The 24,357-nt window shown below is 29.7% G+C and overlaps 1 protein-coding gene across 4 annotated transcripts in view; it reads right to left on the bottom strand.

Moving 5' to 3' along the window:
• Positions 1 to 24,357, bottom strand: part of LOC127281617 (glutamate receptor ionotropic, kainate 2-like) — a 193,326-nt gene that overhangs the window by 122,672 nt on the left and 46,297 nt on the right. For all 4 annotated transcript variants that reach the window (XR_007843063.1, XR_007843062.1, XR_007843064.1 and 1 more), the window contains exons 4-5: positions 11,548 to 11,799; positions 35 to 210 (exon numbers count right to left, since the gene is read on the bottom strand). Coding sequence is in view for 1 of the 4 variants with exons in the window: in XM_051305416.1 (XP_051161373.1) it covers positions 35 to 210; positions 11,548 to 11,799 (428 nt within the window). In the remaining 3 variants the exon portion in view is untranslated. The remainder of the gene's footprint in view (positions 1 to 34; positions 211 to 11,547; positions 11,800 to 24,357) is intronic.

Below are 24,357 nucleotides of genomic sequence, written 5' to 3'. Positions count from 1 at the left end.
AAATATTTATTGTTAATTCTTTAATTTAACTTACCATTTTTAAAAAAAGATGCATATTTTTTGGTTTTGTATCAACAATTAAATTTCTGATTTCCTTGCTTTTTGCCTCAGTTAAAATTTGTTTGTAAGTCCCAGGATCGGCTTGCCTCATGTAAATTTCGATATCCTTTAATTTTGGAGATCGTGCAAGTTCTCGGAGTTTAATTAAACCTGAAAATCAAATAAACATTCTTTCTACTTCTATTCCAAAATAAATTTATCTAACTTCAGTGTACGTAAATCTCTCTAAACTCTCTCTCTCTCTCTCTCTCTCACTAAAAGTTGTTCAAACTTTCTTCTTAATTTCCAAATAAACAAAATACATTACGAAAATGAACAAATCTTAATTTTACAAACTAATGCAATAATAGATTGAATCTTTTCGTCTAGATAAAAATAGTTGTACATTAATTTAGAAAATAAATAAATGTAGTAGTGAAAAATTTTCAAGAAAACAATTGTTTATCATAGTGAAAAGTTTTCTTATAACATTTGGCATATTGCATATTTGCAAAGTCAACTTTTCTTCTCTTGTGAGAATGTTGCTCCCTTGAGAGATGAATCTTCACTTGGCGAAAGAAAGAAGAAGAATATATGAGAGGAATTCCTGTTTTATGATCGTATCAGAAGGATGTTATGGGAATAAGTCTGGATGATCTTTGCTCATTTTTCCTTCGTCGAGCATCTTATCGTGTGACCGAACGCTTAAATGGGCGGAAACCCGTGAATCGCGTCGACCCTATGAAATCAATACTTCTAGCGCCTAAGTAATCAAGGTATCATCTCAACTTGTGGGTCTTCATGAGGTTCGTTTGGGCTCGTTCCCTCTTTACTAGCGCGAGAAAGAGAGAGTCAGATTTATCTGATCTTAAATTCAAAAAAAAAAACAATAAATGTTCAACATTTCAGTCTCTCAATTACGATCAAAAAAATTTGCAATACAAAATAATTTACATTATTTAAAATTAAATAATTCAATTATTACGTGACTTATTTATAATGATCTAATTTTTATTAAAGAGAAAAGCTTTCAATTAATTATATTGTATCTTTCTTTAGATTCAGGTAATTTAACTAAAACCAAGATTGAGAACAAAGTTAAGTCTTAATTTGCATGTTAATTAATTCCATATTAAAAGAAATCTATGTCCCTAATTGAAAAGGGGAACGAACGATTGTAGCAGGGAATTGAGAATAAAATTCTCATCAAATGAAATAATTGCAATGACTTATTTTGTGAATTGAGATTTAAATATATATATGAAGGGTAGAATGACAAAAGGGGTCAAGCGCCAATTTATCGAAAATGAGGTTTTTGCATAAAAAAATCAAGAAAATTCATTTACACATTTCTGTAGAAGGATTTCCTTTTTTATTGCGTATTTAAATCAGTTTTTAATAAAAATTAAATTAATAAAATAGCCTCAAATTTACTTTATTGCAACCTGATTGAAAAACAAAAGAAAGTGGTGAGTCAATAATATTATCAAAATAAAAAAAAAAATTATTTTTTTATGTTTTATTTTAATATTTTATTTTAATTTTATTTTAATAATATTTTAATTAATAAAATTAATAATAATAATAATGTATTTTCAATTTTAAACAATTTTAAAATCATTTTGTTATTAATTTTTAAATATTTTTATGGTTATACTAAGTGAACAATTGAATTTAAAGATGAAAGTATTGCTCAATTCCAAAGCAAGCAATTAATTCTTAATTTTCTTGAAAACAAACAATTTTTTAAAGGAATTTTTTTTTCTATTCTTTTCGTCGATTCCATAGAAAGAAACTAATTTTCCAGTTTTTCTTTAAACTGTATATTTTTTTTATAATTAATGTTTAAAGAAAATGTGCACAGTTGATATAACCTCAAGGAACCACAGTTTTTTTTAATTTTATCGTTAATATGTAGGTTTATTTCAACAAATTGTTGTTTATTTATTAAAACATACTAATATATCGAAACGGTTTTCTCAGTTTTTTTTTAAATGACCTGCAAAATTTTTAAAAATGTTTTTTTTACTTCCTGTAAAAACAGTGAATTGGCGCTTGACCCCTTTTGTCATTCTACCCTTCATATATATATTGAAAATTTGTACCTAAAAACGAAAGTTTTATATTCAAACGTTTTTATAAATAAATATATCATCTTCAAACATAAATTGGCTTATGTCGTAAAATCCGTGAAAAGATTGCAGGAATAATTGGCTGAATCGTTGGTGAGTTTCAAAGAAAGAGAAAAGAAGTGGCTTTTAGAAGAGGATAATTTCTCCAGGGACTCGGAAATAGTTTGTGCCATTGCTCACTAAAGTCAGGAATCACATGTTCGCGCCCCCAACCTTCCCCATACCCATTGAATTTTCAAAACGAGTCATAGACTCTAACTTCTATTTTCTTTGATGACATCCGGCAATAATTCTCAGAATATCATTATTACGAAATTTTTTTAACTATTACGAGAGATAAAGAACACAAAAAAGTGATAATCATTTTTTTCATAAAAATTCACGGAGATAATTTGTGTCCATTAGAACTTTTTTTTTTGCAAAAAATCAAATTAATGCAGATATTGTAAAACGTTCAATTGTAAAATTCAAGTTGAGAAAAATGTCAAAATATCATTATTTCAATTGCATAAAATTTGCTCATTGAGTGGAAGAACAATATTATGACGAAGAAAAGAGAGTGTTGGCAATTCTTTTGAGAAAGAAGGACAATGGGTGAATAAATGCGCACTTAGATTTACGAAGCGAAGGGGATGGCTTCGATGAACTCGTAAAGGCTATAACCAAGAACTCCTTTCGCGTTCGTAATCGGATACACAAATGTGCAATTCTTTCTTCTGGCGACTTTTTATGAAACGACTCCAGCAAGCGAACTGCTTGCCATTTATGATCGCTTTTGCTGCCACCCCCCCCCCTCCCTCTCTCTCACCCTTAAGTTTCATTGCAACTTGAGAGTTTTATTCATGCGAGAAACTTAAAGAGAAAAGAGGGTATGATTGTGAATTTTCTCTTTTCCTTTTCATTATTCCATTCCATTGGTGTGACAAGTGGGAAGTGGCGAGAAAACTATTCATTCGTCTGTTTTTAAGTTTACGACATATATAGATTTTGCAATGGAGTTCTTTTTTTATGAAGGGTTTTCAATTTGATATTACACTGTAAATGAAGTTTTGGTTTTTATTAAGTAATTTAACTAAATTGGGCGAAAAGAAAAATGTAAATGAATTACATTGAGAAGCAAATATTCTCCTCAATCTATGAATTTTCAGACGATGTTTGAATAGCGAACTTCCGTTTTCTTCTTCATCCATCACCACGAAACGATAAGTTTAATGATTTTTATAATTTGCACTTTATATTTTGATCCATATCATTTTTTCCATATTGCAAGGATTAAAAAAAATTATTATTGTTGAATTAATTTTACATCCGTCATCACAACACATCAGCATACGTTTTACCTAAAGCTACTCGGACGACCACTGTTGATTCTCTTGAATCCTTCGTCTTGTTGGACTGCTTCGGCTTCGGTGCGTCCGTCACCTTGGCATCCTTCCTCTATGGAGGTGCTTCCTCATTTTTCTTTTTTTACTTCGGCTTTTGTCTCTTCTGAACTGCTGGTACTTCGTTTTTTTTGCGCCTCCATTGAGACGATTCTCATGGATACGCTCTATCTTATTAGTCCGGTCCTCAGGGTTGCATGCTGCACAGCCTAAAGCGGAGTTTAATTCGGGTTTTGACTCTTCTGAACTGCCTCCATCACATCTCCTTTATCAGCTTCTGCGTGCTTCTGCTTCGGTAGATTTACAAGGTCATGAAGAACCTTTAATCCATCCTTGATCGTTTGATTAACGTTCTTCTGGATATCGCAAGATTTCACCATCTTGACGACCTCCTCTTCGATCCTCAAAAGGAACTCAGATTCTTCCTTACTAAAACTGACGCATAATTCGCGTTCCTCGTTTATGGCCTCGTTGTTTAGATCAGACGGAATCAAACTTTTTCCGTTGCTGACACTAAAAACGCTTAAAGCACTTCCTCTTCTACTTCCAAGTCTTTCCAAACAAACCTGGGGAATCTTAAGAAACTGGGTGCCTCCATGGTCCATCCTCCTCGTGGCATTAAATGCTGCAGTACTCACGGTGTCCAATACTTCCGAACTGTTATCACTGAATTTTGAAGCTGGAAAGTCAACTTGCTTACCTCCAGCAGCGCCGACACTATGGTATCCCTCCCTGCACCGTAAACGTCCTTATTGAATCCTTTGCTTTCCATATATAAATTTCCCCCCTCATTACATCTTGGTTTTTGGAAGTCCTTTAGTGAAAAGCCCCACCACCACGACAAAGTCTACCAAGAATTTACACTACTCTTGGTAGCGGACAACCATCGGCAGGGTGTATCGATGAGTTTAGAGGTGACGCTATTGAGTCGAATATTTACTGATTTTCTAAATCGATTTCTAGGTTTTTCGTGTTCCAACAAAAGTGGGGAACAATTCGGGTGTGCGTCTGATTTAGTTGTGATTCGAGAAAATTTGCGATTGATTAAGGGGTCTACCCACTTTAGACGCGATAAAATGAAGGCTGTTTTTAAGAATTTTTCTAATTGGTTTATATTATAAATATTGACATATAAGTTGTTAGACTAAAGAAATACACTTCCAAAATACATGAAAAAATTTTTGTTATTTGTTTTTTTAAAATTTTATATGCATGCAAATGGTAGTTGAAAAAAAATCCCCCAAAAACGATGGGTCCACGCTGTTGATGAAATCTCTGACATGGATTGTCCGAAACCAAAAAATCAAAAAGTTTTGGATTCAGTGTGGTAATAGCTATTGCGCATATCAAGGGATTTTTTATTTTTGCAAAATTGACAAAATGGCGGACATTTTTCAAAAAAACTAACACACGGTTTTCTTTAATTTTTCGAAAAATGTCCGCCATTTTGTCAATTTTGCAAAAATAAAAAATCCCTTGATATGCGCAATAGCTATTACCACACTGAATCCAAAACTTTTTGATTTTTTGGTTTCGGACAATCCATGTCAGAGATTTCATCAACAACGTGGACCCATCGTTTTTGGGGGATTTTTTTTCAACTACCATTTGCATGCATATAAAATTTTAAAAAAACAAATAACAAAAATTTTTTCATGTATTTCGGAAGTGTATTTCTTTAGTCTAACAACTTATATGTCAATATTTATAATATAAACCAATTAGAAAAATTCTTGAAAACAGCCTTCATTTTAGCGCGTCTAAAGTGGGTAGACCCCTTAATCATTCGATCTTCGCATCTCGTCAGCGGTTCGACCAGCGGCTACGCTCTCACGTGCCGGCCGAGGACATGGAAACGTAAAATTGTTTCATTTTCTTTTATTAATATTAATTTTTTAGTCTGTAAAACAAATATTATATTTGGTATTTTTCTTGTATTGTGTTTTATAAAGTGTGGCGGTTTGTTTAATTTGATTTCCGCCTACAGTGGATTTTTACTCTTGTAATTCTGATTGAGGAACATAATTTGGGCAATTGACCGATGGCGTCACTCGAGGCTCCCCACATTGGGATGTGCAATAGGCAAGTCATAGATCCAATAATTCCTCTAATCATTCCCATCAGGTTCACTACTGAATTTGGATGAGTATCTTATAATATTATCAGTTATTTTATTTATTTATTAATCATTTATATTGCTGATATATCTCATCGGAATATTGTTTTGAGAACGAATGCCATTAATTTTGACGAGTGCGAAAGAAAGAATCGGACACATATTTATGTGAATTATCATTTAATATCATAATTACTTTCTTCATCTTTCATTAATTATAGAAGATAACAATCTCCACACCAATTGGTATCATAAGAAAACATGGTCGGGTAGATATAATATCCCGAATTTTTAATTTTTAATTCAAATGCCAATGCTAAAAAATGGTTCCAAACATATGTTGTTTTCCCTATAACTAAAAATAAGCCAAGTGGCTATTCTATACTACTATAAATTCATAAATGTAAGGAGGAAGGAATATATATAAAAAAAAGGTCAAGAATCGTGCGAAGTAGTTTACCAACGGTTTGAAAGGTATAGAAAACGATTCCGTTGTCAATACATATACGTCTCTTAAAATTCAAAGGGAATCAAAAAAGAAAGCTTTTTTTTGCTGAAATGGAAAATAAAAACAGGACAAAAAAAATATTGAAGGGTTTTTCCAAGGCAAATATGAATATATGATTTTCTAACATATTTTCATGCGCTGAAAAAAAGAAACTAAAGTCCGTTTTGGTACATAAGTGATATTATTTTTCATCCTCAAAAAACATGTTTAATCAAACACAAAATTCTTGTGATTTTGGTAATTTTTAATTACTTTTTAAGGTACTAATTAAAAATCTCAAGTCAGATTCATGATTAATTTTTGTCATTTTTATTTTTTAAAATACGACTAAATTCCAATTCGTGGAATATACGGCGCAATTTTATTCCAGAGAACTTGGAAATATTGGAGTATTTTGAAAACTTCTGTACATAGAAATGTCCCAATCATCTATATGGTATGCAGAATGGGTGAGAAATACATATATAGAAATGCATGCTACCACCAAGATTCTGTCTTGATTCGAGGTGGCATTCCTCATTCGTCCTTTCCATTGGCGAGCGATGAATTGAATTTACAATGCCTTCGACTGGGTTATCCCACCAATGGTTGTTCGCGTACCTACTCACATATATATATATATATATATATATAAACACATACAGATGCGTTGATATTACCGCCTCTTCAGTAAAGTCCTTGGATGTGTAAGCGCCTCGCGAAATTGCTCGTCCTGCTCTCCTGATTCCGTATCCTTTACGCCTTACGAATCCACAATGAACTTTCTCGTGTCCATCATCGACTATTTGTGGATTTCTCTCTCTCTCTATATATATACTATCTCAACGATCTTCTCTCTACTAAATTAAAAACAATTGGAAAATTGGTATGCCGTAAGTTACAGCAAACAACATTCTTCATGTAGTTGTTTTTTTTAAACTTTTCCTGATCAATAGTTTTTGATTGTTCAACATTCTTTTTTTATTTTTCTTCTAATTGTTAGATATACCCAATCAAAAATTTACTAATGGCGCAGTACTGGCGCAGTACTGGCACCCAGTATTGGCGCCAGAGTTGGCGTAACTTTGGGATGATAACATTTTACCAGTATTGGCTGCCAGAGTTGGCACCAGTACTGGTAACCACTACTGGTTCAGTACTGGTTGAGTACTGTCAGTTTTGTAATTTATTGTATACGAAAAGAAATCTTTAACTGTAACAGAGATAAGTTTAACTGCAATAGTGAAACTTATCTCTGCTCCAGATAATACTTTTTTGGTATACTTAGGAAAAAGTGTCTGAAATTTTTAGTAACCTAACACAAATTAAATATTAATTAAATTAGTCAACTAACTAATTAATATTTTCTTATATAAAATAAATACTGAACCAGTACTGCGCCAGTAGTCAACTCTGGTATAATACTGAAATTTTTGGTTGGGTAAATATAGAAAATTATCTGCCATTTCTAAAAGTTTTGTTCTTCGTTTAATTATTAATTTTCCTTTTTGAAATTTCCCACTGTAAGATTCTTTTCTGACACAATGTTCAAGGTTTCCGCACATCTTGAATATATGTGTTGTATATATATATATATAAGAAAGAGAGAAACAGAAAATAGTTCAGTCTAGCGAGTGGAGAGACATGGAAAAAGATTTGAGAGATTTCGCGAAAGCAAAGAGTAGTACGATTCATGTGTAAAGAGGTTGGCTCAACATAGAGAGGATGCAAGATCAAATAAATAAATCGAATCTCTGGTTGAGAGAAATGTATTGTATGGTGCTTTCTTTGTATTCTCCAAAAAATAGAATTATAGTTACCTTGAAAAGCTTATATATATATATATATTGGAATTTAATATATTTCGGACAAAATATTTGCAACAAGCGAGAAATATTTTTGAAATTCTTACTAGGCTCTAAAGGTATTTTATTTTTTTGTAATCTTTTTGTAATTTTTCAATTTGTCATAAATATTATTGTCATAAATGGAGAAAAGTACACGAGGGTCCAGAACATGTTTCATGACATTTTAATATGACTGTCAAATTCGGTTGTGGACATACTCAAAGTAGTTCGGTTGTGGTCAGCACTTTTTTTTCAGAAATCGTTAAATATCTTCATTATTTAGTGAGGATGGTAATTTTGTTTTTGAATTTTAATATTGTAGTTAAGATAGTAAATAGGTGTCTCCTATTAAGTATTTCATTAACCTAATCATATATCTGATGAGGTAGAAATTTAATTGACCGACAGTCAAATTTTTATGTACGAAACTCGTATCTTCCTTATTGTTATCATTATTAATTTTGCTTAGGCAAAAGTTATGAGTTAAAAATAAAATACCCCTTTCTCTTCTTCGCGATCTATTTTTTTTTCTTTTTATTATTGCAATTTTGAATTAATTGTACAATCTGCATACATTTTACGTGTAAATATCTCCAAAAGATAACTTCAGGAATTTCCTTGTAAATATCCTAATGTAGATAACGGGTAAAAAATAATTTCAACATTAAATTCAAAATCAGTTTTTAGTTACAATAAATTAATTAAAAATTCTTTCAAATAATTCCTTAATAATTAAATTAACTCAAAATAATTAATTAATTCAAAAAATTGTTTTTTTTGTAATTCTAGTCCTGAAGGTCCATGTTCATGGTGAAATGCATAGACAAAAATTTGTAAATAAATAATTTAACAAAATTTTGACATATTGAAAATAACGTAATTCTCTTAATAAAGACCTAAGGCCACAAATTTCAAACATGAAATAAACACTTATGTATAAAATAATAAAAACATTTAATATAATAATTGTATTTTCATTTTCCTCAATTGAATCTATTGAGGTTTCTCAAAGAATTTTATTTTTAACTATTGCGAATCAATTTTTAAAAAAGGCGTTTGGATTTAGATAGCCTCAGTCCAACTGGAGTTATAAGCACTCGTCGATGTAAGAGGAAGAAGAAGAAGAAGAAGTAAAAAAGAGGGAAGGGGAAAACTGGTGGCTTACTGCGCCACAGGACATCCCGCAGGATGTTTCAATTGGAGCTAGATTGGCGAATCCTGTTATCTTGTATTACTATTTTCTCCTTTCAAGCACAATACACTGGATTTAGTCGTTACAAAAAGAAATCAGTACAAACATTTTAAAGGGAGTTTTTTTTAACAATGTCCTTTACAATGGTTGCACTTCAATCTAAAAAATATATTTATATGTTCTGTTTTCTTTTTTTTTGTGTGTGAGAGAGAGAAATTAAAGATAGTCTCGTTTAATCAAACTATTAAAGAGTTAGAAGTAATATAAGGAAAAAAAACTCTTATACACACTAACGAACTCGTTTTCCAAGGATTATGCATTAGAACTTAATCCGCAGTGGAGACGAGCGCAGAAATGACGCTGGATGTAAGTAACGGAACGTAAGAGTCGTTTGCATAATGAATTTTCGCTCTTATAGCTATGGCACCTGAATATTGATTGAATAATAAGCAAAATCTGCCACATCGTCATCACGGTTTTTACTCTTGTAACAGAGAACATGCTCATATTAAATTTTCTAACATAGTGCGCGGTTGCGGTTAAATTAAAATTTATTATTAGTTATTGTATTTTCTAAAGTTTTTCTTAAATTCAATAAATTACTTATAGTGTCACCTAGTTATAAATAAATATTAATTATTCATTTAATTTAGTTATTAATCAATATAACGGAATTTTTTTTTAAAAATCGATTATTTGAAATTTGTTACTTAAGAATTTTCAAGATTACTGCGTTTACAAATTTAAATATTTCATCCGATTAAATCATTAGAAGATGCTGAATTGCTTCAATCCAACCTTAACGATTTTGATCGGTGGTGCCTGAATAATAAGCTCAAATTAAACTTAGAGAAATGCTATATTGTTAGCTATACGCGGCGTGAGACTGATAAGCCACAAGTACTTTATAGATAACATTGAATTAACTAGAAAAGATTCGATCCGCGATTTAGGCGTTCTGTTTGATTCGAAATTAACTTTTATACCTCATGTAGAAGCTGTTGAATTAAGTGCCACTAGGTCTCTGGGAAGCTTAATTAGGAATGCTCGAAACTTTAAAAATATAGATACTTTTATTTTATTATTTAATGCCCTTGTTCTTTCCAAATTTAACTATGCAACGATCCCATGGAATTCTGTCTTTGATAAATATATTCAAAACCTTGAAAAAATTCAAAAAAGATTTTTAAAGTTTCTATCTTTTCGAAAGAATCATGTTTACCCCCCACGAGGATCTGATTACTATGAATTATGCAAAAACTTTAATTTCTTAACCTTAGCGGAACGTCGATTTATAAATCAATCAATTTTTCTATTTAAACTGCTTAATTATACAATTAATTGTCCAAATCTTCTTGAATTGATAAGACTAAAAATTCCGAGACAACAATCACGTTATTATCAGCCATTTTCGCTACCTATGCCTCACTCTACAGTGGGTTTTGCTGCACCCATATATAATATGTGCAATGGCATTAATGTAATGTGTTTACACCATGATGTAAATATAGACTTTTTTGGAATGTCCTTAAATTCCTTTAAAAGCGTTATCAAAGATTATATTATTGCTCGGCGTTGGATTTTAGTTTACTTAACAATATATTCTTCTTTTTATAATATATTAGTATAATGCTGTTATTAAGATCTAATATTTTACAATGTATTCTTTTTGTTCTTATGATTGATGCAATTTTTATTTTTTGTTATTATGTAGATCTTATATTCTTCAATTATTTTTGTTATTTTCGTTTCACAGAAATGTATTGCCCTTCAATGGTCTTTTGACAGTGGGCTCGATATTTTGATTCAAATAAAAAAAATTAATATTTCATAGAATTATTAAAACATATAACGGAAATAAAATTAATTACTACTGAAATTGTAAAATTACGACCTTAAAAAATATTCTAGTAAAAGGCATACGAGAAAATTAAACCTGAAATATAATCATAAAATTGAAAGAATTCCTGAATGAAACTTGACTATGAATATGCATCTCTCTTAACGCGCCAGAGAGATGAAGAAGTGAGTGCAGAAAGTTCGAGAAACTTCTCTGTAATCGTCTTCGCGTGCTATCTTCAAGATGCTTCTAGTTAATCTAGTTCCAGTTATCAAACGTGAAATTCTATTATACAAGAATTTCTTCGTTTTCTGAATTTTATGAAATGTTTTCAACAAAAAATTTCTGTTAATTATTATAAGAATTATATTCTAACAGATATTATATTGATCCTCTTGTCTATTCATAATTACTTTTAATAATCTTCTCATACATATGCGAGAAGAAAAAAATAGAAATCAATTATTTTCAAAACTAAATATAATTGTTATATATTTATTTCAAAGTCTTACCATAATCTTCTTCGTAGATAATAGCTACTTTTGTCCAATTCAAGAATGCCATAATGTCTTGATAGGCATTATTGAGTAAAGTTTGTGCGGGATGTAGATTGATGCTGAATTCTTTTGCCTCCGTGTCCAGATCAACCCTGGCTTCCAAGTGCGGAATGTCAAGAGCGTCGCAAATGCTATGTATGTGCTGTCCCAGAATTGGATTGGACGGACCAAAGATAGCCTGTACTCCAAATTTAACCTGTTGGCAGGCTGAAAAATAATGAAAACAAAGAAAAACAATAAGTAAATTTGATTTAATAAATGTATATTAATTTTGTAGCATAGTTGATCCAAGCAATTTTTTGTAGCAATGGTTTCGTCAATACCCAAATACTATTGGGTGATTTCAAGGAAATCAAATTATGCATTTTGTTGTAAAATGACAATTTCTAAATCAGACTTTTTTTAATTTAATTATTTGTATTTTAATATAGATTAGAAATAAACATTAAAAAGTAATGTTAAATTTCTTTCAAACTGTTTTTGTTATAAATTTGTTAATGATGTTTAGACGCCTTTTACAGCTAAGATATTTATTTATTGGTTGACATAACGTTCTTACTACATGTTTCGGCTATTTATCCCTCATCAGGTAAGTCAATGCACTTTTAAATTAAGTATAAGTATAACAAACATAAGACAAACACGTAAGAAAACAAAATCTGTAATAAATGAAAAGATTTCGATAATTATTTATTAAATTAGAATGTTAAATTATTAAAATTAAAAGAATGAAAGACTTACCACGTGTTCGATCACATTATTTTAATCTATTAATTTGATTAATTTATTTAATTCATAAAATTAAAAATTTGAAAAATTCAAATTTAAGAATCCATGGTAAATAATGAATATTTCATGGTGTTTCATGGTAATATATCTTATGACCGTATATGTTATAGCAGATTTCGAAAAAGTGAAAGGAAAAATTTTAAGGTTATGATAAAAAGTTAAAAAAATCCCTGTATTATCATATATGTAAAATATTAATTTAAGTTTAAAAGATTGATGATAAAATAGAGTCCTACATTAATCTATATGGAATTAAAAATTAAGAAGTAATGTTTAACTGTAAAAGGCCAGAAGATCTTTCATTGACAGAATGATAAAGCGGGAACTCAGAAGAGGAATATGAAAATTTTCCACATGATGAAAAATATATTAGTTAATATTTCGTGTAATTTTCTAATGACAATTCTGCAAAATATATTATTCCCCAATATCTGTTATATAAAACTGGTATTTCTTTTCTTCTATACAGAAACCTTGTGAAATGTAAAAAAATATGAAAATGAATTTATTGATTTTAAAATACAGAATATATGCGGATACACTAAAAGGCTTCGATCTAAGCTTTATTTTTTATGGACTCGTATATATATACATATATAGAATTTTCGTTTTACGAGAGTACATTTATTTTTTTTTTGACAAGTTTTTTTTTTTTTGAAAAGCTAACATACTGTTCCATTTTTCATAGCGAATTTCTCCAGTGAGTGAAGTTTATGTGTTGTACCGAAATATAAGAGGCATAGGATATTGAAATCGGAATTCAGATATGGAAAATGTTGGATAGAAGTTTTAGAAACTGGGATCTACTTCAAACTTTGCTTAACAATACGAACCTCATTTTATTGTATATAAAAGGGGGTAGTAAGATGAGGACAATAACTGGAGTTTTGGCTTTCAGAAAAGTGTTTCAAACAAATAAAATGATCATGATCAATTTGTGATCATTATAAAGAAACGAGTTATTAGAAAAAGTGTTTTAACATTTTTCCTCTATTGTTTATGATATAAATATTTTTATTTTTATTTATTCGGGTCCACATAATACCTTTGACTTCAACTTCGAACTTTTCTAATTCACTAAAAGTGGTCATTAGAAGGTCAACTATATGGTCCAGGAATAGCAGACTAATGGTAAAATTATTTTTTCATGCATTAAACACATGTAAAAAACTTTAAACGCGTTTTTCTCGAAACACGATTTTTCAAATCTGCACGCAGATTCAATCAATTTTGACTTTTTTAAATCCAAATTTTTTATCTTTAAAACAACATTTCTCACAGAAATACGTGGCCGATTATTGGATATGTTAAAATTTCTATTTTTCAGGAACAAAAAAGTACCGATTTTTTGGTCGAAAAATCGACTTGTAATTTGAAAAGCTCGCCAATTTAACAAAAATGAATATTTTCAAAATCGGCCACGTATTTCTGTAGCTATTCTAATGTAAATTAAGAAAAAAAATTTATTTTGTTCCAGATTAACTTTTGCATGCTGCGTGCAGTGGAAACCCTCCAATAAAAACCATCTTCGAAGAACGGTTCTTACTCCGTCATTTTGTAACTTTTTTTAAAAAAAAATATTTTTACAAACATAAAAATATACCTAACAATATCCTTCAATTTAATTATTTTCCTATTTCTCCTTCCACGAAAAAATAGCAAAAAAAAACGTTAAATTTCAGCCACCTACAGTCTTGTAACCCCTTAAGAATATCATATATGTTGATTTTGAACTTTTCTATATAAATAAAAATGGATATTGTGCTTTGAAAATTAGTAGTAATTACAGTTTGAAGTAATTTGACTTTAATAAATGGATATGAACTTCCATAATTTCTGTTAATGGATGTGTACGTTGATCGAAATTTGTTGAAGACATTAGATAATGATCACTTGTAATAGGGAGAATCTACTTTTACGATACAAAGTTAAAGTACTTTATAGAAATACAACAGGTGTTCAGGTTAATAAGTTGGAAAAGTGGAGGCTTTGACAAAACTCTGGTGTTATTAAAGTTGTATTAAAATGTCTTCTAATCTAACTTCCTTCATTATTATAAAGATTCTTTTACGTGAGACGCACGCAAGTTGTTTCCGAAATTCTTAATATGCTATAATACTGTTTCTAGATACAAAACTTATTCCAAAATTTAAAAACTCGAATATCTATACCGATTAGGAAATTTTACATAAAAAAAAATGAGGAATAAATCTCTTATCTCTTTATTCGTAATTAGTAAACAAATTTTGTTGCTAATTTTTTTGTTTGCAAATAATTGTGAATCAGCTTACATTATTCCAAATCTCAGAAAAATTTTCCGATTTCATGAAAAGGTGATAAAGATATGAAAAATTGAAAGTTTTTTTTTACTCTTTCTCTTTGAAAGAAAGAAATTTGAACTTGAGAAAAATTTCCTGCTCGTTGCGAAACAGATTGATTTAAAGTCATTCAAGGATCGCTTCTATTTCCTTTTAACGTGCACGTGTGTCTTCGGTATTTCATTTATTTTTTAATATCCGTCCTTTACGAGCAATGTTCTGGTAGAAATTTTCAACCTGAGGCAAAGAAACGTGGCAAAGACTAGTCAACTGTGTATGTGTGAAATAATCGAATTTCGAGCAACTCTAACATTTATTTAAATTAATATAAAAAAAAATCTTTGTTTCATAAAAAAGAGATGCAAAATTTTTACAAAATAATGTAAAAAAGTACTCTATTAAAAATTACATTTAATTAACGAATTATTCCAAGGAAATAGTTAAATGTTTATTTGCCACTAAAATCGATAAATTCATTAAAAACTTGAAGGTACTGATTCTGCTAAAATTCACCTCTTCTTTTTTTTCGTTATAAAAATTATGAAAGAAGTGAAATACGCTTTCAAAATGAATTTAAATTCAAAGATTGCTGCTACAGACAGACGAGTAGGCTTTCTAACTTACGCGGAGGAAAAGGAAAACTAGTTAAGAAGTCCTCCTTTACCGTTCTTCGTCGCTTGCAACACTTTGGAAAAATATTTCTACTCTGCAAGTATCCTTTCGACTGCAAATGACGCATCGTCGTCTTCCAAAGATCCATACCTACATTTTACCCCTATTAATGCACCCTTATGAATCTCAAAATCTATTGGGAGATGAATATTTTTTTTTTCATATTTTCCCATTGACACACTATATTTTTTCATTTAATTTATAACTATATCCACAATTATAGCTATTAACTTTTAATTAAGTAAAAACGTTTTTCTTTTTACATATACATATTTAAAATAAGTTATAAAAAAATATTTATGGATTAAAATGAAAAATTAATATATAAACATTTTATAAAATTAAACTTGCAAACAAAAGAAAAATGTTTATTTTCAAAATGTAAAACTCAACACATTGAAAATGAAAGTGAATTAAATTAAGCGGTAAAAGAAATGTGACTTCTGGGAGTTTTAGGTTTCAAGTTAAAGAGGTCAGGCATTTCAATGGAACATACAATCAGTGTAAGGACTAAGGAAAATCCAATTTTTCTCAATTTCCAGTGATGTAGAGTCAATAAATTTTGGAATTCTCTGTGCAGTTAGTTAACTTTCTTTCGCGCGTTTCTGAGTCGTATGTATAGAGATCGTGTGTGATCGAATTTTTTTTTTTATTCTATTTCTATCGATTTCACTTCAGATTGAAAATCGACCAGACGCATAGTTTACGACCAGCTAGAATTGAATACCCAACGTATATACTTTAATCTCGAGAAAGATTTTTCGATAGGTTATGTGGTCAGAGACGCGCTATATATTTCCCATGGTGATATATTTATATATATATAAAAAGAATGTTCCATTCTTATTTTACCCTCGAAACAAAGAAAGCCGTTTAAGGAATGTGTTAGAAAAATAATGGCAAAAATATATAACAAAATAAAAAGTTACGTAAAAGTGTGATTTTTTTTGTAAAATTTAATTGCTTCACTACACTTTTTCAGATATCGAAAATAAATTCCCTAAAAATATTTTTCTTTGTTAAAAGAAACAAATTTTTACAGAATATTTCTTATTTGGAATAATAAATTGCAAACTTTCTCTTCATAAATAATGAGATTTAGCTGAATATACAAACATTCTTAAGACATATGGATGGTAAAGAGAGTTTTAATTTTTTACAATCTGAACAGTATATCTATAAATACAACAGATATGAAATATGTGTTTTTTTGAAATTTATAATATTCGGTTCAAACACAATAAGCAGAAATAAAAATAAACATATTCCTTATTTTTTCAATATATAAAAATTTTAATTATTAAACATAACACATTTATTTCTAATCAGTATGCAGACTTCATCATTGAAATTAGAAGTCATCAAGGGAAAAGCTTCCTGGTGTATATATTTGGATGAGAGTCCCGAATATTGAAGAACACCAGGAAGACGAAATTGCTGTTTTGTTGACGATCTGTCAAATCAATTCTGGTAGTCAATTTCCTATGGACATCTTGCATCAATTAATTTAACACCGGATAGTGTCGGGATCTGCGTTACCGACGACTCCGTATCGATTATCGGTCGCGGGTATTATATTATTGAATATTAATTGATCTCAATGACACCGAGAAGAGAGGGCACTGTTAAGCGACGCTTTCGAGTTTGACTTGTCAGCCATTTTATTGTCATTCTCATCCTGATGTTCGTAGAGTCAAGTTGTGTTTTATTCTTTTTCGTGTAAAATAATTAAAATTTAAAATTATAAAAATGATACGAGGCGTCATTGTCGTCGTCAAATGGACGATAAGTCACAATAAATTAATTAGGAGTCGTTTCCTGTAGAATCGATCTCATTATTATTAAAATATAATTGAATAAATTAAATATAAATCTTGTTTTTCGGTCTTCTGCCATTATTTAAGTTTTTCTAAAATTTGAAGTGTAATTCCTAAGCAGGTTTTAGTTTTTCCTAAGTAGAATTATCAAATTTACTTGTTGGGTTATATAACTATTTTTTTAGGTTTAGTTATTAGGTTTTAGTTATTTTCCATAAAATAACTTGGCATTTTGGCAAAATTAATAATTAAAAAGTATAGATAACGTAGATTGTCTTGAAAATATAATAATAAATAATTAAAAATAAAATCAATAATAAATTAAATCCTACGTTATAATATATTTAGAGTGGGGGTTTTTATACATCTGCGGTTTGAAATATTTAATGTGAGTATTCCTGTAAGCACAAGACTTAAAAAGGTTATCTATCAACAAAAATATAAATTAAACGAAAAAAATTGGATCTAAAATGTGCACATCTTTATGTGGAGTCCACATATAGTTCATCTCGTTTATAACATCTCAATTTCGCAAAAATTTAGGATCCTCATCATTTAATCATAATTATTGAGGCAGCAACCACGTGGAAAATTTTATTACATCATTTGGTCTACTAATATCGAAATACTATGACTAAAATATTTCTTTACTAACCAGGAAAACAGTAAATTATTATTATACAGATCTTTTAATATTGCAGCGTTAAAAAATTATAAGAACTTCGATTTGTAACTGTGATATTTTGTTTTCATATTGTATAATAATATATGTTTATACATTTTCAGGTATATGTTTATTAATGATCCGATGACGCATTTATTAATGTTTATAATGTGTATATTAATACAAACAAGCAAGGTAGAATTATGGGTACATTAAAGTCACACTTCAATGAGTTACAATGTTCTCATACGTTCTCCATGTATTTGTGTACATGTGAACATTAAGCGTTATTGCATATTATGCAACCAGATGTTAATTTACCAATGATAGTCATTACAATTTATTTAAAGTTTCTTTCAATTTATTATAATAATCCTTGCAAAATTAATTATAGAGATTTATTACTTTCACTGAATGTATATACCTGACATTAAATAATACAAATACGCTATCACTATATAATTTGTTGAATTATTCTAATATGACGCAACTTGAAATGTACATTGTTATGGTAATTAAATATTGAATCAAGAAAATCATAGTATCAGGAGGGAAATAGTTTATAACATTTTTATAGTCGTTTGTTGATCTGATTTTGAAAAAATTCATTTTGTAATTAATTTTGCTTTTTCTTGTTAAAATTTATAAAGTTTTGCATTAGATAACTAAATTAGGGTTACATTGCATTTGATGTAAATCATCTCAGAAATTATTCGTTTTTTATAATACTAACGACATTATCAGTTTGTTTTTTATCTATTGTTTTTTGATTCGTTTCAAAGATTCGTTTAATGTTTTCATTATGAAAGGACTTCTGAGACAATAAAATATTTCTATCTATCATATCCTAAATAATGTTCTTCTTTTGTTGAATTGGATGACGTGAAAAATAATTTATTAACCTATTAGAAGAAATGGATTTTTGATACCAATTAGTGATGAGTTAATTATTGTTTTTTTAATAATGTCATATCTAAGAAATTTATTTTGTTATCCACTTCTAGTTCATGAGTGAATTTCAAATTAAAATTAAATGAATTAAAAGTATTAATGAAAAGTTCAACTTAAAACATAAAAATCTTGTGGTACAGTAATATTCTGCAATTATTATTCTTTTAACTCGAAGCTATTGTTTACATGAGATTTTCGTAAAGGAATTACAGTTTTTAACTTATCGTATATGATTTTGGCCAAAAAATATGTTGGACTATTTATCAGTGAAATAATAAGGCAAAGAGGGGCATTGTCTTTATCAATGTTTGATAAACCATAAAATTTTTCCAAAAAGATATTAGTCATAGTTAACTGACTATTATGATATTTATGTTTAAGAAAATCATTGTCATTTTTAAGAATTTTATAAGTTCTTGATTGTAATTTGGATAAAACTCCTTTCGTTAAAATTTCTTGATAAGTGCATCGGTCAAAAAGTAAATCATAGGCTTTAGCAATGTAGTCTGATTTTTTCGCATACAAACTGAAACATTTCCTTTGTCAGAATTAGTAGATAAAAAGAATATCAGGATTTTCTTTCAAGAAACTTTTTGTAGAATTTAACTTAATAGTAAAACTTTTGTCTTCAAAGGTAAAACTACTTTTTTTTGGACAGATTTAACATGACACTATTAGTAAACTTTTTGTCTAATCTCATTTATGACCTCAGAACTAATATCCAAATTCGAAATAGTGCATTCTAAATTTTTTAAAATTATTATTCATAAATCTGTCACATGTTAATGATAATGAGAATCATTACTCAAAAATAAGAACATTAATTTACTCCCAGCATTAACTCAAAGCAAAAAGTTAGACGCATAAAGGAAATCTCTTAATTTTTTTTTCTTCCTAAAGTTATACTTGGAGCCTGTCTCTTGAGCAATTGCGATCTTATTCCACAGCTTGTAAAACTCAACTCACAAATTGGCTTCCAACTTCTGGGAAATCTAATGGCAATTTCTAAAGCAAGGTAATGGCGAAAGCTAAAAGTAGTAGTGGAGAAGGGGGGGGGGAGGGTGAAAAAAGGGGTGACGAAGGTAGATGATGACCGGGAGGGGTTGGTATGGAGTTAGGCGTAGTAGTATAAGGATAAAGTTAGCAAGACGAGTCACACTCCTTTTACAAAGCCCGTGGGCTCTCATTAAAATTTCAAAGCCTCATGGATCTTTCGTGCGGTCTCGATTTCTGTCGGTTTTTCCTTTCTCTTTTCAAAGGACTTTCTTCGCAGTTATTAATTTAGCTTAATCATCTATTAGAAAGAACTCAATCATCTCCTCGCCCTCAGAATATCAAACTCAACGAGTTGTACAAATTTTCAAAAAGTTTGCACAAATTATTATTGTTAGTTTACTGATGCGAAAGAAGTTAATTATTTCCAATGATTCCTTCATGTTATATATATATATTTTTTTTTTTAAGGGGTAGGTCATGAATATTTTTCGTTTGAAGTGAAACGTTCAAAGATATGATGAAAGAAGGTTTTGTAGAAGATAGGGACGAAGGGGGATACCATTGAGAAAAAACTAACTCGTTTAAAAGACGTTAACTTTTTAAGGGTCTAGTTTTTTGTGTACAAAAAATTAAGTCGGCATAATAAAAAAATAAACTTTATATTTTCATTCTGAGGAGATGTTTATGACACGAAGAAATTAATTTTCTTTATAGGGCGCAACTTTATTAGTGTTTCTCTCAAAAGTGAGGAGGGATATTACAAAGTTTTAACTAAAGTTACACTATTACAGGGAAAATAAATCTGGATGATAAACCAGTTTTACATAATTGAAAAAAATAAAAATGAATATTTTGAATAATTTTAATTTTGTTGTTTTTAAATTTCTAAAGGCGAAGAATAACCTTACTTTAAAAGAAAGAAAAACCATAAAGAATTGTCGTCTAGTTGCCACGTCCAATAAATCAAATATCATTTGTTTAAATTCAATTGATTAAAATGTCTAAATTACTCGTGACGCTTTTCCCAAGATACAAAAGCTCACGATATTATATTCCACTGCGCTTCTAGAGATTTTACTTTTCTCTTAGTCTTTTAGTTTATCTTTCATTTTCCGTCTAATAGTTTTTTTCAATGCACATTAAATTTTATTAATTAATTTCACAAAGTTAATTTATATCATTTAAAATATACAAAACTATTCTATTGGAAGCCACTTATACAATCGAATAGAAAAAAAATTATATTCCAGAAATGTCTAAAGACAATAAGTGAAAATTGTCAATTCTCTTAGAAGAATGAATAAACGTATAATAATGAAGTTCAGTGGAAACCTTTTTTTTCAGAAGCTAGTCAACGCTATACGCTGGTGTGGAGTTACGTGTCTCCTTAACGAGGACTTGAGGATCAGTGGACTCTTTGATGTCGTCAATTCGTATAAAGGAACAAGACTTTAGATCGTGTCGTTGGTTCAATCAGTGCAATTGTCCGTTAAATCTGTTCCATGGAGTTTCGAATCAATTTTTATCACGAATAGTTCATGTAGACACAACGCATGACTGCTCTTGTTTAAACTTGTTCTTATATATCAGAAATAGGGAGAGAACAAAAAAATGTTACCAACTTTTACTGCTCTCAATTATTGTACTTTGTTTCATTAACGAAAACATTAAAATGCTACAAATATATTGTATTTTTTGTTTTATAAAAGAGTTTCAATATATTCATCAAAGGCAATTAATAGGAATGAATATGTAGATAAAAAAAAGGAAACTAAACATAAAATTTTATAGGCCGACATGATTAATCATATATACAAAAATGATTTTGCGTAGTTTTGTAATAAAAATTGCCAAAGAGTATTATCTACGTTTGAATTTTCATCACAAATTTTGGTTCATGGTAGTAAAAAGGCATTAGTTAAAAAGTTAAGAAGAATTCGGTTCATCAGAATTAAGTGCAGTTTGAGAATACATTTCATCATTAACCAGAAAACAAGAGTACAGGTGAAAGAACTATCGTCACCCGACATTTATAAACACGGCAGCCGGAGAGACCCAAAGGGACCAAGCTGATCATTATCTGAAGTCAGTAAATCCAAATCAAGGAACTGGTGCAGCGTGATCAAAGACTATAAATTAGAGAAAATCAACTAACAAATCTTCCAATAGGTAAACAATAACAAAATCTTAATACAATTGATTATTTGATTCAAGAAAATTAGTTTTAAACCATATTATTTCCATTCATTTAATTCTTAATTCTTTATTAAATTCTTCTAAATTAGGACATAACAGTAACTTAAAGTGATTTGGTATTTTTTAACAAATAGTCGTCTGAAGAGATCGGCGAATTTTTGCACTTTCCTACTCTTTCAATAATCGAAAAAAATTTACAACGGGAAGAAAAATATCTAGAAATGATTATTCTACAATCAGAAGAATTTTCGATATAAAAAAAATATGCCGTTATAACTTTTTTTGGTTTTTTAGTTATCCTCCAAAGTATTTGAGAACACCATTGATGTTAGAAATAGTTCAAAGGAAATAGACTTTGCCAAACGGAAATTAAGAACTTCAGCGGGAAGTAATTAGGAGAAATCTTCTGGTTCTCACGCCAATGGAGAGAGAGAGAAAGAGAAGGCTCTGAAGAAGATTAGAAACAGGTTGTAAAGGGAGCTTGCATAGGACACACGTGACCTGACGTCAACCCCCTTTTCTCCAATACATGCATGTAGACAATTACTGTCAATCGATCAGTGGCCAATTGACCTTGTTACAATTTTCTAAAGTATCAAGAGTTAATTATAGAGCTTCATACTCGAAACATCTTTTCTTAAATTAAAAATTAACTGCTGACATAATGCGAATTATTTTTGTGAAATAAATTTATATATGTTATGTTCGGATAGTGATAAAACTTTTTTTTCTACTTTACAATTATGAATTAATCACTGCGGAGAATTAAGAGTTGTAAATTCTTAAAATAGAAAAAAAATTTACCTAAAAGCCATTTTCAATGCATTTAGTGTGATGCTTTAACATAGAATTCATGTTAATTTCCTAAAAGATTTTATCAACCTAGCAAACCAATACGATATGAAGATCCTTATTTATGTTGTGGAGGTTCTAATTTTTAAAAAGATCCTAGAAACAGACCAAAATTCTGATTTAATCCATTTTTAAAAATTTTTAATTGTAGTGGTGTTGGCTTGATTGAAAGGTAAATAAAACGTTTGTAAAACCCATGAAAGTAGAGTAACCAAAATTTAAAAAGACGGAGATGTAATATTTTCTTTGGATAATGTAAGTTGAGGCAAAGGGAGATTCCATTTTTCCTATGAAGAAGGGACGTACTTTTCCCTACTATCATTTTAAAAAATTTATAGCTCGAGAAAACCTTTAAAACTTGAAACCCTCTCCATGATTTTGTCTCAATTTTTTAGTAGTCTCTTAATTTATCTTGTTTTGAAAAGTTGTTCCTAAGATTTCAAAAAATATAAAAATTTATACTGTTTTCTTAAAAATTTAAAATTTTTAAAATAAAAACACTAAAAATTTACACTTTAGTTAACTATGCGTCTAAACAGGTCAATACACGAATTGCAACTGATTGAATTATCTTTAGGATTTTCCAATTATATTGCTACGACCTTCAACCTAAGACAGTGTTTGTACTTCAATGTAAACAAACACCTCGTGGATGCAGGTATAAAGATAATTCCAAAATCGCACTAATAAGTTTTATAATTTAAATAAAAATTACAACATAACACTTAAAGGAAAACGAATTGTCGTCTATAGAGAAATTCCAAAAATGATGTGAACTTTCTAATTGTAAGTCTGACAAAATTAAGAATTTCCATGTTAATTTTGAATGTCTTCCTCTCAACTACTATAAGGTCTTAATGAATAACTGGTTTTAATGAATGAAATTCCAATCGCGCGCTCACTTTCTCAATTGCTGGAGGATGTTTTCTTTTTTTTCTTTTTCAAAGCAGAGATATCTCATTTGCATTCAAGGACACGTTGCAAGCCCACCAACGAGATGTCTTATAAACGTTGGGAGGAATTGCCAGACGTCGAGTTTCATGCTCGTTGGAAGAGAGGAGAATATTACAACGAGCTAGAGGTAATAACGTTTCTCGTTTTCGGTTCCTACAATGTTTCCGTTTGTGAGAGAGAGTTTTTTGCCAGAGATTTCTCGGCCTTGCCTCTTCTCTGTCTCGCGCACAGCGACCCATCAGAAAATTGTAACAACCACCCTCATCCTCCACACTACTCCTCGCATGATATCGGCGCGTGAAAAGCCGGAAGTCAGATAACCGCGTTTTGCACGTACATATATATATATATACCTATATATGTATTACCATAAAATCTAAAAAGCGTGGCTTCAACCTGATAACGCTTTTATACGAAATAGACGGGCTGTTCGCCAGAGGCACTACTACTATACATTTGGTGTGAATTTTTTGCCATTTTACTAAACTGAGGTTATGAGAAACATTTATATATATATACTATTACATTTGTGTATCATCAAAATGTTCCCTTACAA

This window comes from Leptopilina boulardi, unplaced genomic scaffold (genome assembly GCF_019393585.1).
Source record: "Leptopilina boulardi isolate dan_hultmark-lab unplaced genomic scaffold, ZJU_Lbou_2.1 LbouV2_273, whole genome shotgun sequence".
Lineage (NCBI taxonomy): Eukaryota > Metazoa > Arthropoda > Insecta > Hymenoptera > Figitidae > Leptopilina > Leptopilina boulardi.
Note: the sequence above shows the minus strand (reverse complement) of the source record. Positions and strands in the feature narration are given on the sequence as shown.